A 15,887-nucleotide genomic window follows, 5' to 3' on the forward strand; every position below is an offset into this window, starting at 1 on the left:
TGTATAGGACTTCTCTGAAAAAACATAAGAACATAAGAAAATGTTAGAGCCACAGTACTAAGCCAAGCTGCTTCTGGGATTTGTGGATATCTTCAAAATCTGTTACCTACAATAGCCTAAAAAAGTGACCAGTGACCTAAATGATTGTCCTGAGTACATTTATAGCTAGCTATCTAATAAACGACTTCATGATGGTGAAAACCTATTTTTAATGGGTGTAGGAGCTCCTAAAAATACCAGTGATGATATGTCAGTGCTTTGTGTATGTTGACTATGTTCATTTACAGAAACAAACAAACAACAACAACAACAAAAACACACAAATTGCATTACGTGATACATTTTTATCTGAAATCTTTTAAGGTTTTCATTAGCTGAACTAATTGGTTGCTAGGAAATGTATGCCATCAGTGGACTGGTTTGCGGATTGGATTAACTTGTCTGTGGGAGTTTGATATTTCTATGGTAACAGTTTCTTCATTCTGCTTTGATATTTGATCTGTGTCTGATTGTCTGTTCCTTTTCTTCCTCATTAGTCTGCCTTAATCACAGTGAATGAGCCCAGGGGCAGAAATGAATTTGTGCCGCTCACTCTAATTAGAGAGAGGGGAACCTATGGGACGGTCGTCATAACTTTTGAGGTGAGTTTATCCAAAAGACTTCATACAGTAGTCTGTTGGATTAAACTGAGAGGCTGTAATCATAATTTATTGAAGTGTTTGCAAAAGGGGAAGAAGGACAAAATACCTACATCTACATTAGGTAGATCTGTTTCATAAAAGGGATTCATATTAACCGTCATATAGAAAATACTGTAATTATCTGACTGTTTAATTGACTGTTTAACGTTAAGAGGTACTAGAGAAAACCGAGTATATTCTGTCATTTAGAAAGGTACGTGAGGCAACATCAGTATGTATTACTAGAAAATAATGCATATTAAGTATGTAAGAAGTGTCTTATCTAAGTTTTTTTAATTTTTTTAAAAAATATTTATTTTACATACAAATATTCAAGTGAGTCTTTAATGATTATCCCAACTTTGAACTGTGAGTGCTCAGGATTTGGTGAATTTCTGTATCTATAATCATCTGTATCTTGATCTCTATCTTGAATCCCCTGCAAATGAAGCTTTTGAAATAATTAATCATGTTGAATACTTATCCTGTTATTTACATATGTGATTTGAATGTGATACAATTACTGACTTCATTGCTTTCTTTTTCTTATCTAGCTCAGACTCTATTATTTACTTTAAAATTATATATAAAATCTTTCATATAGATATTTCTGTACTAGTTGCCTGGTCCTATAGGGTAAGGCTTTAATCTAGACCTCAAAGCTTTAGTCTAGACCTGTCAAAACCAGAAAAGCTTTGCACTGGATTTTATTAATACTAAATATAGCATGAATAGTTAAAGTACTGAATATGATTCTCTGTGCAATTTTTTGCAAATATGTTTGTTTTAAGGTACAGTAAATCTTACTCTCTGGACAATTACTTAGGTCTGTCTCACATCATTATATATGTATGTTGAAAAATAATTTACAAAATGTTCTAAAACCAAAAAATCCCATATGACCTTTAAGAGGCTTTGTAGTATTTTGAGTTTGACTGTTAAATTTAGTATCTTTAATATCACAAGTTAAGATAGAAGGGACACAAAACCAGTAAGTACTATTACTTTGTCTTGGAATTTATTATGAAATACTATTGATTCAAACTGAATTTGCATGAATATCCTTTCTGTAATATGAAAGAGTCAGTTATGCATCAGAATATACTAAAGAGTCCCCATAGGCCTATATGGAAGTAGTTTTCTTCCTCTTATTCTGGAAATACGGGATTTCTTCAGAGTGGTTGTTCTGACTTACACTGTCTGCCAGAAAAGAGCAGATTTTCACAACTGAATGTTCATGTAAGTTGTAAGTTGGAGATGGCTTGCATTTGTTATGCAAGTCACACTGCATATTGGTTATTGTACTTGCACTGGATTTGTATTCCTGCTTTATAGACTTCTCATCAGACAAATCAATTCTTTGCAGATAAAAGATGGTCCAAACCCAGCTGAAGAAGACCTAAGTCCAGCTAAGGGAAATATTACATTCACACCTGGGAGATCAAAGCTGATTTATAATTTAACAGTGCTTGATGATCAGGTAGGAACAAGCTGACTTCATCTTAGGCTTTGATACGTAGAAGGTTAACTGAAGTTCTGGAAAGACTTAGAGTAATAAGTTACAAAAAGGCTTGGCTTAAATAAGGTTAAAAGCAGTTCTATTTGATGAAGTGATGTTAAATTTTGGCTCTCTGGTCTATTATTTTTACTCTTTCCAAGCTCCCTCTTTAATTCTCATCAGTGAATAGTTTTAGTTTATGTGCATATCCTGGCTGAGCAGACATGTTATCTTTGTCACTAAAGAAAGAATATTACACATTGAAGATTCACAGGGAAAAGGCAGATTCAAAAATATTTTTTGTCGTTGTTTGTTTGTGGTTTTTTTTTTTCAAATATGTTTCAGGGTAGAAACATATTTGAAAAAATCCTAAAAATAGATGAGATTCCTGAAACAAACATGCAGTCTTGTGGAAAGCATGAATACTAGGTGATAATTAACATTTTTCTGTTTTCAGATTGGCCAATTGAAAAAAAAAAACAACACACACACAAAAAAACCAAACCAAAACAAAAAAAAACCACAACATAACTCATAGGTTGTGAGGCTTTCTTTTTATCTCAGAGTAAACAAAACATTCTTCTAATTTGCAACTTGTGATTTTCCTTTTTTCTTACCTGCACTTTTCTTTTGTGTTTTTCTTTTCCTTTATAATAAGCTTAAGAGGGAAAACTGAGACATCAAAATAAGTATATATGATGCAAAACAACTTAGTAAGAAATTCATAAGAAAACAATAATGGTGAAAGGTGTGTGTCTCAGAAGTGAGCACAGAACTGTAAAGCAGCTTGTTTCCTTTTTACTCTTAGTTATAAAAAATGTCCTTCCACATTTCTACTGATACTCTAGTGTTAAGAGGCTGTGCCAACCTGGGGTGCTGAAGTGTAGAAACATCTCTTTCCAATTCAATGTAATATTTCAGTGACTTACACACAGAAATAAATTATTAGGGTCTTTTCTCTTGGGAGGATGTGATTTTATTTATTTTTATTCTGAGAAATGCTCTCAAACTTCTGTTTCTAAAAGTTTGATCTGTATTTGGTGTGTCTAGTCAACGTCTTTCCACTCTTTGAAAGTCTTTCACAAGTGTATGTGAAAGATGAATTTTGCACAAAAACCTTTATTGATGATGATGATGATAGAGTTCACAAGAATCCAGTAACACTACTGTCAGAACTTAATTTGAGCTTTTAGGATCTGAGTTAGGGAAACCAATGAAACAAGTATTTTTCTGAATTGTGCAGCCTTACAGAAGGTAGGGGACTGCAGTTCTGATTTCCACAGCTCTGCATTTATAGTACTTTTCCTGTGCAGGTTTCCTTTTTAAGTATAATTGCAACTTTAAGAGAAAATTAAAGAGGCAAGGCAGCACTGGAAATCATTTATACTATTATATTCGAAGTTTGACTCATGTATTTATTGGTCAATCATGATGTAATTGAAAGCTCCACAATGCCTTATTTATGTAGGATACTAAGATTTTATCTGCAACTAAAATGGCATGTACGTTCTGACTGTCAAATGCGTATTTTTGTACTGCAAGACAGTATATGAACTAGTGAACTAAAACAAGCGTAAGTTAACATCAATTTTAATAAGATAAAATAGGAAATAGTAGTGTAGGAGAGAGGTGACAGAGAGCTTGCAAATCTCACGCTGGAAAAAAAAACAAACAACCTGCATCAGTCAATAATATTATGCAAGTTTAAGTGCCACAAGTCAAACAAGGGACAAAATTGGCCTCAGCTACAAAGACAGCGGCGTGCATACCCTTTGTGCCCTGAAACAGGATCTAAGGGTGGCCAATTAACAAATGTGTAAAAAGAGAAGAAATATTGGACCACAAGGAATTCTGAACTTTTTTTGCTCAGTAAACAGAACTACATGGAAAGGATTCATCAGCCCTATAACAAAGCAATGCCATTAGTAACACATAAGCAATTTTGTTGTGGAATTTATCTCAGAAGCAAATAATACTGTTTTTTCTGAGAGTCCACAACAAGAATGAGATGTGAGGATCTTATGTAATATTTAAATATTTCCTTCTAATCTCTCTGTATTAATAAAATAATGATATTTTCCAGTTCAACAGACTTAGCCTATCAAGACTGGGGAATAAAATGTAATAATATAAAGTAAAAAATATTAAATTCTGCAATTCAAGGCTTATAAACCCTTCTTTTTTGTCTGCTGCATCAGTTATTAGAGACTAAAGAGCTAAAACTAAAGTGCAGTTCTAAACAAACCACATGTAGAAATGCCAAAGTCTAATTAATAGATAAGCATCAGCAAGCACATTCTCAGAGCTGTGACTGAAGCTGTGCTGGGAATGTGAGTCTGTCTGAAAGTAGGAACTGTTCTTTTTCCCGTTGAATAGGAACAAAAGGGCCAAGGTAGGTTGTGTTCATATGTTGTTCCTCTGTTCTTTCAGGCATGCATAGATGTAAAATGGTGTTAACATCAGCAAATAAAGATGTCAGACTAAATAACTGTCAGGAACACTTGTGTCCAAGCAGAGCAACTTCCACAAGTTGAGTTAGGATCTCCTCACACTCTCTAGTTGGAAAGATAGAGCTTCATCTGATTCTTGCCTAGTTTTTGTTTGCCCTTTTTTTTTTTTTGTCTTTTCCCACTTTTTCATATTTCCATAGCATAGAAGTATGTCTTAGAAAATGGAAACATTCAATTTTGAGAAGGGATTTTCAAAGTTGCAAGCGAGTTTCTTTTTGCCTGTTTATTTTAATGTGAAAAGGGTTGTAATGTTTGTATTATTTCCCTTTATTGCTAAATATACATAACATATTTCTAAGTAAGTGTTCTGCATATATTTGAAATGGGACTTACACCCTGTTGCTACTATTATTTTTCCAGATACCTGAAAATGATGAATTGTTTGTTGTTCATCTCAGGAGTGTGGAGGGAGGGGCTGAAATCAACACCACAAGGAATTCTGTTCAGATTAATATTAAGAAAAATGACAGCCCTGTGCGATTTGCTCAGAGCACTTACATGGTGCCTGAGGAAGTCGAAATGCTCACAATTCAAGTGATTCGTGGTAAGGATGACAGTGGAAAATTAATTGGACCTGATGAATGTGAAGTCTCCGTCAGTTACACCATCATAACTGGGAATTCAACAGCACACGCGCAGCTCAATTTAGACTTCCTAGATCTTCAGCCAAATACAACTATTGTCTTCACACCTCTAGTTCATGAAGTATATATGAAATTCAAGATCCTTGATGATGCCATACCAGAAATTGCTGAGACCTTCCAAATTATGCTCCTTAAGGACACGTTACAGGGAGATGCTGTTTTGGTTAATCCATCTGTTGTTCACGTCACCATCCAACCAAATGATAAACCCTATGGAGTGCTTTCAATCAACAGTATCCTGTTTACTCAAACTGTTATCATTGATGAAGACCAAATTTCAAGGTACTACAGATCTTCAAACAGTATCTCGTCATGTTAAGGGATTTGTTTGGCACTGTAAAGCATCCTTAGGATTTCACTGACAGTAATTATAAAATCAGTAGTGAAAAATTAATATAGAAATCACCTACTGTGTAATTATTATAAACGATATAGAATTTTCAAGGGAGAAAATGTCTAATTATGCAGAAGTATTTTAATATTTATGAACTATATATGAGAACTGTAAATATTTAATGACATTATCAAAATACTGAAAAACCCTTAATCTAAAAGATGGATCAGTGAAGTTGTGATGCGGCCACACACCCATTCATACAAGTGGAAAATATATTTCAGGCTTCCTTTCCCAGTAAATCTTTGTCTATACTGTATTTAAAGTCAGTCTCTGGTTAAAAAATGGTGGTGAGTGTCTTCTGTGAAGTACTGAATACCCATAGACTTCCAAAAAAGTTAAATACATGTAATTTTACAGATAAATTAAAAACAAATCTCCACACAAATCTTTACAAGCAGAACTAATATCTATACAATATTGCCAGTTTTAGTAAAAATGTCCACTGCTAGCTAGTGATGGTGGTTCATCCCCAGAGAAAGAGGTAATGTATCAACCTATGATTTTATGAACAATTTCTAGTATGTAGAGCCCAGCACTTCAATATTCACTTTTTTTTTTTTTCTTTCTTATACACAGATACAGGAAACGTGACATTTCCATAATCACAAATATTGATAAATTATATTTCAGTGCATAGGCAAATAGTTGAGTCACTTTATTTTAAATAAAATCATTATTTAAACACTCATGCCTGACAATTGTATTTTGATATAGTCCATAAAACAGTGTAGAAATTTAGTTGAGAAAAAGTTTTCTGAAATTTAACATCTTTCCTGAGAAAAAATATAAACATGCCAACTTTCCTCTTCTCAGTATCTTTCTTACTGTAAACAAAATAAATTTTAACTAATGTCTTTAGATATATTACTCATGTCTTTATGTATATTATCTCATGAATAAGCAACCTGAGAAAAGTCTACTTCTGTGGTATGATTTCACAAATTTTAAGTCCTGACTCAAATGTCAGTAGCAGCAGTTAATATCGATTCCACTGAAGTCAGTATAAATCTTCCAGGGAACAGATAGCTAAGTAAACCGATATTAATTATAATTGCATGTTACAGATTTTTATTTTCATTCAAAACCACAGGTTTGAAGGGATCACGATCGTAAGAAATGGTGGAACACATGGAAATGTTTCTGTGACCTGGGTCATAACTCGAAATAGCAGTGATCTGTCACCTGTGACTGCAGACCTTGTTCCAGAGACCGGGGAGATACATTTTGATCAAGGACAGATGCTGGTCACACTTTCACTGACCATTATTGATGATAACATACCAGAAGAAGCAGAGCCCTATCTTCTGAAGCTCTTAGCTCATACAATACAGGGAGGCGCAGAAGTCAGCGAACCATCTGAGGTAAGTTTGATTTCAGAACTTGTTTTGAGGAGGTGATAGATAATAATTAGGGAGTAGGATTAGGATTAGGATCCACCAGTTTTGGTGGATTGGCTAAATTGAAGTAGTTGTGCTTGAGTTTAAGTGAAGCAAGCTGATGTATTCTCAGTATAAAGAGCCACATCCAAAGTCTTTGGCTTAACATATTTTATAAGGCCAGACCTATTTAATGCAGTAGCATTTAGCTTAGAATATTCCCATCATAAATATCATTGCATAACTGCTATCTTGATTGGTTGCTTGCTAAGAGAAGGTTGAGCATTTATTTTCACTTGCTTATTTGCTGTAGGTACTGGAATGTTTTACACAGAGTAACAGCTTCAAGAGGATGGCTTAGTGATTAAGACTAACCTCTGAACTTTTAAATAAGGGGTAATTAGCATTACTGACAATTCTGTGACTCAGGTCCCTACTTTGCTTTTTGAACATATGATTGGAATGAATTTGGTGAATTAAATGATTTTTTCACAGTCTGAAATATATTCAAATTATTCACTTTGGCTGCTGAACCAAAAATCAGTTATTCAAAGCTCATTCTGACATAGATGAGGCATAGCAGGAAAGTTGCTGCTATCAGTGGTGTGCTGCTTGTGCACAAGCAACACTTTGGGGCTGTCAATCTGATTTCTTTCTTGAGTGCCAATTCACTAACGATAAAAATGTATGATGACAGTCAGGACATACTTTCATGAAAACGTGAAAACTGTGGTGTATATTAATTGTAGCATTGAGTAAGTGATGCTGTTTTCTGTTTTGCAGCTTTTGTTTTACATTCAGGACAGCGATGATGTTTATGGCGTAATAAAGTTTTATCCTTTGGAGAATCAGAAGATTGAAAGTAATCCAACAGGACGCTTTTTATCCTTGAGTTTTGTAAGGGAGAAAGGAACAGTTGGAAATGTGCAGTTAGTTTATACTGCACTGTATATTCCAGCTGGAGCTCTGGATCCTGAGAGAGCAAAAGATGGCATTCTAAATATGTCTAGAAACAGCATCCTCCTGTTTCCAGAAGGAAAAACACATCATACTTTGAGTATACCAATAAGAAAAGATGCATTTCTTCAAAATGGTGCTCATTTCCTCATACAGGTATCTCAGCTGTTTTGTTTTTGTTTTTGTTTTTTAGCTTATTTAATATGAGGAATATGATTCAATAATTGATCCTTCCCCTTGACTGTAATTTAAATGACCATTCCTGTAAAAAAAAAAAAGTGCTTAGCTCTGAAGCAAAGATTTTCTTATTTAAAAAGACATCTTTCATAACTATGCTATAAAGTTTTCTATCCCTAATCATTAGTAATTAAACAAATTTTAAAACTAAAGAGGATTCAGGTACTAATCATGGAATTTATCAAAATGAGATCAGCGTTGTCTGTTGCTTGCCCCTTGAAGCATGTTTCTGCTTGGCCTCTGACTTGGAACGTGAAAAAAATAAGGTTCTTAAAATTAAATTACTGAAGCAGGAAAAATTTCAGAAATGACATGCAAGTAAATGTATCTTGGGCTTGATACAGGTCCTTCTCCAGCAGGTCATCCCCCAGCCTGTACTGATACTTGCGGTTGTTCCTTCCCAAATGCAGGACTCTACACTTGCTCTTGTTAAACCTCATCTGGTTTCTTCCTGCCCAACTCTCCAGCCTGACCAGGTCCCTTCCAACCCCTACAATTCTGTGATACTGTGATCTTTGCTCTTCCAGCTGAACTATTCTAAATTAAAAAGGGTCAAATATACATTATATATTATATGTATATTATATTGCATTTATATATAAATTTGTTAGGAGAACTTACTTTTTTTTTTCCCTGTATAGTTTTCTTCACTTTTTTCTTTCCTTTTTTTTTTTCTATCTCAATTTGTAAAAGATAACTTTTATCATCGTTGAAGGTGTTGATGTTATATCCATGAATTTCAAATTTGCCAGGTTTTATATTTTCCTTATAGTCTACCAAAGACGTTGTAATCACTTCTAAGACCTTTGAAAGATTTCCTCCCTCCACATCCTTCTCCCTACATTCTCTTACAGGAGGAATAATGAGAACAAAAAGTTTTGCCAGAATTATATTGTTTATCTAATATGCAATTTTATTTATTTATTTATTTATGGCATTCACAGTTAGATTAGGAATTGCCTTCTGAAATACTAGAACACGTTAGTATGTTTTATGATTGCAAGAGGTTTGAGAGATCCACAAAATTCTTAAATGTCTAATTCCATGTATTCAATGTTTTTTTTTTTTTTTTTTTTTTTTTGTCCTTTGACTGTAGTCAAGACACACATCTGATAAATATTTCAGAATGTTCAGTCATTCCAAGCACTTTGCCTGGATTTTCAAACTGTAGATTCCAATCTGTTTTTTTTTTTTTCTGTACTTTCTCCATGAACTATAAATAAAATCTTTGTTTGAAGAAATTAAATCAGAGGAGCTTTCCAGCTCAAATAATTAATTTAGAAACTCATAGAGAAGGAAAACACCACTATTTATCACTGTGACAATCCTTCTGCATCGTGAATAAATGATAATCTCAGTGAACATGTTTAGAATGAGTTGTACTTAGGCAAAATAAAGAATTGACTCAGGAATCAGCAGAGAAGCAAATGAAACTGTAGGATGAATAAAGGTACAGGAGATAATGTTAATGTGAGATATATTCCTTAGTGACACCTTCAATTAAATAACGTGCTGTAATCAGAGATGCGGTTTTTGGTATAGCTAGGAAGATTAACTCTGAAAATTAAGCTCATAAACTAATTGTTATTGTTCAAATAACTATATATTTTTTTCTCTTTGTACTGGTTTCCTTTAAAAGGTACTAAAGGAAACATTGCAGAAAGAGTAAAATCTCTGTTCTTTATTGATTATTACTTTATTCCAAAGGTACCATACAGGATCCAAATACAGCATACACTTTAAATAGAGCAAATTGTTTTGGCTGTGTAGTATTTCAGAAAGTTTACTGAGCTAATAACCGCACAATGGTGCACTTTCATCCTGTTAATTGCAGAATCGGGGCCTATGCTAGGAGAAAGCTCAGAAAAGAGGAGAAACAAACAGTGCCATCATCTGTTCTTCAGACTTTTGATAACAAGTTGGAATGGTTGAGAATCAGTTACTAAATACAGTATTTGTAAAACATTTCCATCTATCATCAGATAAATGTTCATGCATATTTCTGGGTGTTACTCAAGCAGTTGTGGAACAAAATATGATACAGCCCACATATTTATAGAGTTTGGTTTCAAGAACTGTAAGACTTTAAAAATCATCTTTTGAAATGGTGAACCATGATTACTATATGAATTTAAGAAAGGCCACTATTTTATCCCCAAAAAATAAAGCTTTACTCTATGATAACACCTGATAACTCCAAGAAAAAATGTCAGTGGGAGTTTATGCCCCAGTGAAATGTTCACAGAAATATATGCAAATCTGTTATGGAAACATTTATTGTAATGATGCATGTAGACAGAATCACATGGAATAAATAATATTTAAAGGAAATAATTAAACAGGCAAGTTCTGCTTTCCTTGGTGTGTCACTACTGGTGCTGGGCTTAGCGAGTGATGCTTCCCTTTTAAAGAAAAGGATGAAAAAAAATCTATTTCCTCTTAGTATCTATAATCTATCAGAAATGCAGTGACAAGTAAAATACAGTTTTGAAATACTGTACTGAATTTAAATTCTTAATGTGGCTCTGGTAGTTCTTAGATAGAGAATTCCTTAAAATTTTGTGGAGAGGAAAGAAAAGTGGATTATTATTTGGCTGTTTGATCAAGGGCTGTAAATTATTATGACTTCAGTGATTTCCCTAGATTTTTATCAATGCAAGACACAAAAAATGATGTTAGACAATTGCCTATGCTGCTCATCAATGACTGTTGTTAATAGCTCTAGTAATGTATCAGCTGATCTGGAACAGAGTCTCTCTCTCTGGCTTGATCTGTGTTTAATTACATACACTAACATGATTTGTCTGGGAGGTGTACCATTCTGCTGACAGCTCAACAATATCCACTTAATTTCTTTGACATGTCTACTTACAAATTTTTATAACAGCAGTGCTATCAGTAGGAAGAATTTGCTCTGGAGATGTATACTTCCTTTATATGAAAATTACTCTGAAATGTCAGAACTGTTCTGACTTGGTGCTGAGGCTTCTTATTTCTCACTTTTCTTTTACTTTTTCCTACAGCTGGAAGGAGTTGAACTGGTGAATAGAATTCCTCTAGTCCCATCTGTGAGTCCTAGATTAGGCGAAATTCGAAATATTTCTTTGAGGATTACTCCAGATATTGCAAATGGAGAAATAGGCTTTATTAGCAATCTACCGATTATTCTTTCTGAACCAGAAGATTCCCCTGCTACGCTGGTAAGTAAGCCTTTTTATATTGTCTTTTGCTATGGAAAACTTATTTGGAGAAGGTGGAGTTTGCTGTATTCAGTGTAGCATTTGACAATTAATGTGAGGAAAAGCCTTCCTGTAAGTTCTGTCTTATCCTAAATATTCTCTTCTTTAAAAAAAAAAAAAAATGCTCTGAAATAATCTGTTACTGATTTCCAGAGAACTGAGATTGGTCTTTGCTTTCTGTGTAAGTATCTAAAACCAGTTAGCCCTTGATGCTCACACAGAGCAAAAGATACTGCAGTTAGTCTCTCTCACCAATTGCGAGCATAGTCATGTAAAGTAGGACTGAGACAAATCCTGAATAAGATAGATCATTTCCCATTCTCAAATTAGAACTGGCCAAACTTTTGTTTTTATTATTATTTATTCAAATAGTAATTTGCAAGGGAGTAATCGGTTTTGCATCTACTTTTGCAAGTCACAACAAATTAATGTGTTTCACAGGTTTCCATTGCATTGCATCGAGATGGGACTGATGGTCAAGCAACTGTGTTCTGGAGTTTGAAACCCTCTGGTCCCAATCAAAAGGCGGTAACACAGGATGATATAAGTCCTTTTAACGGCTCCGTGGTTTTCTTATCTGGACAAAGTGATACCACAATTAACATCACCATTAAAGCTGATGATGTACCTGAAATGAACGAAACTGTGTTATTAACTTTGGACAGGTATTGTACCCTATTCTCTATTCATATGTATCAGCTGCAGTACTCAATTTATGCATAACAGATTAGCACAGTGTTAATTACATGGTATTGCTTGCATTGTGTTGATATGTGTCTGAAGAAATAGTGGGCCCTTGTTTCAGACTGTGTATGGGTTCTTTGAGTGGAGATCAATGTAAGAAACCATTTTGCATTTATTATCTAATGACTTAACTGTTTATATTTTCATGAAAATTCTGTATGCTATTTAGAAAGTTCTTTCAGTTTTGATCTTTTTTATAGCTCTTGGTTTTAACACTTTTTTTTTTCGGAAAAATAATATTTAGTAAGATAATGGGAAAAACTAAAGTGAGAACTAAAAAGCAATGCAGAACTTTTTCTGTCAGAAAAAACATTTATAACTTGGGTGTCACTGTAGAATTAGACTTGCAGTTTATTTGTTTGATCTGCATGTTCAATATTCCTTGATAATTAGATACTTCTGTCAGCTCATAGCCCCCAGAATATCCCAGTGTGACTATTATTGCAGTCTTCTGCTAATGAGAATGCAGTGGGGTTTCTGAAGCACAGTGTTCTGGTCTCCCTTCTCATCTAGTGGAGGATTTTAGGATAACAGGCTGTAAGGGCCCTCAGGTGATACTATTATCTGCATGTGAACACTGTTCAGAAAACTTAAATTAGTTTATAATCAGGAGTCTTTTCCCTCTTTGAGTTACTAACAAGAGTGTCTTGGCTATATCGTCTGTCCTGCTTCCCACAGCTCAGTTACATAAGTAAATACAGAAATACCACCACACGTGCTCTTGTATTACCTCCTATTTGTCTAAGGTACATTTTCCACTTTTACTGAAAACATACTACAGTGGTCTGCCAGCACCAGCTTCCACACTGAACATCTACTACTTACATAGTCCTTACCTTATGCAGAAGAAGTATTTTTATTCTGTACAGGAAGCGTAGGCTAGCTCTTAGATATCCACAACAGATATCCACAGTGATTCCACATTAGCAAACAATAGGCAAGAAGCTCCTCACGCTGTTGTTGATCACTAGAAGATCCCATTTCAGAAAACATGGTTTTCGAACATCTTTATGGCACACAGGGAAGATGTTATTCCTTTGCGGGATTGGCTTGCTTGATTAAAAGGTGGCTGGTTAATGCATGTAGTTCAGAACTAGTTATTTTATTCTACCTTGGCTACTCATTACATTAAAAAGGCAATCCTTTTCAGAATAAAAACAGAGACTATTGCAAGCAGTTCTCCGCTTTCTTTCTGTGGGAGAAACTGGTTTGTCTCAAGGAATTTTTTTAGAGTCTCTGGCACAAAGGGGGAAACTAGGATTAGAAATGATGGTTCAAGTTTTGAGTGTAAGGTGGCCAAGAATGCAGAGTGGTATTGAGGTAAACAAGTAAGTAGATAGAAGTAAGCAGCATGAAAGGGTAACTTTTTTGATTCACGTGTGTGAAAGTACAGTTTTCTGCCATTTATCCTGAGTTACAACTGTAGGCTATACCTTGAAAATGGTGGCTGCAACAGGGATTGAACTGGCAGCTGAACAAATACAACCAGTGTTCTGCTTTTGCTGTGTATGGTGCAAGCCGTAGGCTCTGTTGATCATGAAGTGGATGGTGAAAAGTGTGCCAACAGTAAGCAGCTTTCCCACACTTGGCAGGGTCAGAGAGTGAACCGAGGAACAGGTGGTCTGTCCTGGAAAAAGAAGTAAGCAAGGAGGAGATAGAATCTGAACTTTTCTCTAGACCTTGGTAGCATCCCTCACTTCAACTAATTAGCAGAAGCCAAGAATGAAATGACTGCAGAGATCATCCTTTCAGTACTAGACATGACTCTTCAAATTAGGGTTGAAGGATACTGGCAGGGTTACGTGTACGCCCGTGCTATTGCTTTCAGCCTGGTTGGTATTTTGTGGACAAATAGAAGATTTCAGTTTCCGAGGCTGGCAGCCAGCACCTCACAGCAGTAGTGAATGAGCATGAAAACAAAGATGCACTGTGCTGTAGATGTGCTTGTACTGTTCCGTAAATTGTAGCATAAGTCAGCGAGAAAAGAAAGCATGTAAGAACTTTAATGAAACTACAGACATAGACATATGTTCATAAGCATTCAATGTATTGCAATTATTAATAGCACGGGTAAAATAATCAAAATAATTAGTTCTAACAAGGATGTATTATTTACGGCTTAGTGGTATTGTCAAGGCAGTTCAATTTTAAATAAGCTTTAAGTGCATCCATAACTATATTTTTTCCAAGCCATTAAAAACAATGTTATCCTTTCTTGCTTTATGCTCTCTATACTTAGACCACAGATATTAAAACTAGCTCTGAATTTTGTCCACAAACTGGAGGAAAATGTATAACATGAAAAATATGATTCCAAAGAACACAGATGAGTAATGATGAGTAATGAAGGAGCAAGAGAGTCTTGTATCTGCTGAAGCTTCTTTATATTTTCTTTTTTTAGGAGCAGATTCAGGTTGAATGCCTGCCCTATCTGAATAGGCCTGAATTGAGACCAAGCATAAATAAAACCAGATGTCTGTAGTGAAATCTATGTGAGAAAGGAAAGACCTTGGTCTTCTTGATGAATGTAGGTGGAACAGGCCATGGAAATTGTGTGTGTGTTTTGTGAGAGCATATATGCATACTAGGGCTGTTCATTTTACCTGGTAAGCACAAACAGAAATCAGTTTTTTTTAAATCTGATTGCTGTTTTTTCCTTCTACACAACGTAATCTCTCACTGGCAGTTATCAGCCCCCCAGTTAAGGTGCAGACAGCTATCAGTTTGGCACCTGGCACAACCAGAGGGCCAGAACCTGCAGGGTATGTGGGCTGGGGACGTGGCCTGTGTTTGTGCTCATGAGTGAGTGGTGGTGAGACTGAGAACTTGGAGACTTTGGGATCTGGGGATAAATCACTTTTATTTTGTGGAAGTGATAATCAACAAACAGACAACTGTTTAGGCAGTCCTTATGCTCCAGCATTTTTTGAGTCTTAACTCATGGAAGTTAGGATGCCAGAACAGATCCATATGCATATGTTACGACATAAATCTCATTTACTATATATAATAAACTGAAGCAACGTTATTTGAAGATTTTTATTGTTCTAGTGATTTCTGTGATGGGATACAGATTTCCATAGGCTGACATTCTGTCATCAGTTTATGTGGAAAATGATTAGACCTATGAGTTATGAAGTAATTTTTTGAAAATTACAAATGTAAAATACAGACTTGACTATTTCACTGTGAAATATCTGGCAGTTTTTAAACATTTTTGGGTTTTAGAGGTTGCTACATGTCAAAAAGTTAGAAAAGCATAGGAGGGCCATTTAAATCACTGTGTAGTGTTGATGGACAGGGCTTAAGGGTTTATGTGTTGTGGGTTACTCACTGCCATACTGCTTAATGGAGCTAGGATTTTCTCCTTACTTGGTAATTCCCTTTGGTTAGTGTCTGTTTCAAAACCATATCTATCTTACTTATGTAAATTTTCATAGAATCACAGAATAGCTTGGGTTGGAAGGGACCTTAAAGATCATCAGTTTCCAACCCCAGTGCCATGGGCAGGGATGCCACCCATTAGATCAGGTCGGCCCACAGCCTAGTCCAACCTGGCCTTGAAAACCTCCAGGGATGCCTCAAGGGTTTGATCAGACTGCGTT

The 15,887-nt window shown here is 35.1% G+C and overlaps 1 protein-coding gene across 1 annotated transcript in view; it reads left to right on the forward strand.

The window, feature by feature from the left end:
- Nucleotides 1–188: 188 nt before the first annotated feature.
- Nucleotides 189–15,887, forward strand: part of LOC310892009 (adhesion G-protein coupled receptor V1-like) — a gene marked incomplete at its 5' end in the record, with an annotated part of 70,308 nt that continues 54,609 nt past the window's right edge. Inside the window, 8 exons of the mRNA XM_083854198.1 lie at nt 189–194; nt 537–641; nt 2,047–2,160; nt 5,049–5,614; nt 6,820–7,090; nt 7,889–8,218; nt 11,323–11,499; nt 11,980–12,203. Of these exons, the coding sequence (XP_083710324.1) occupies nt 189–194; nt 537–641; nt 2,047–2,160; nt 5,049–5,614; nt 6,820–7,090; nt 7,889–8,218; nt 11,323–11,499; nt 11,980–12,203 (1,793 nt within the window). The remainder of the gene's footprint in view (nt 195–536; nt 642–2,046; nt 2,161–5,048; nt 5,615–6,819; nt 7,091–7,888; nt 8,219–11,322; nt 11,500–11,979; nt 12,204–15,887) is intronic.

The sequence above is a fragment of the Anser anser genome (genome assembly GCF_964211835.1).
Source record: "Anser anser genome assembly, contig: HAP1_SCAFFOLD_87, whole genome shotgun sequence".
Classification (NCBI taxonomy): Eukaryota; Metazoa; Chordata; class Aves; order Anseriformes; family Anatidae; genus Anser; species Anser anser.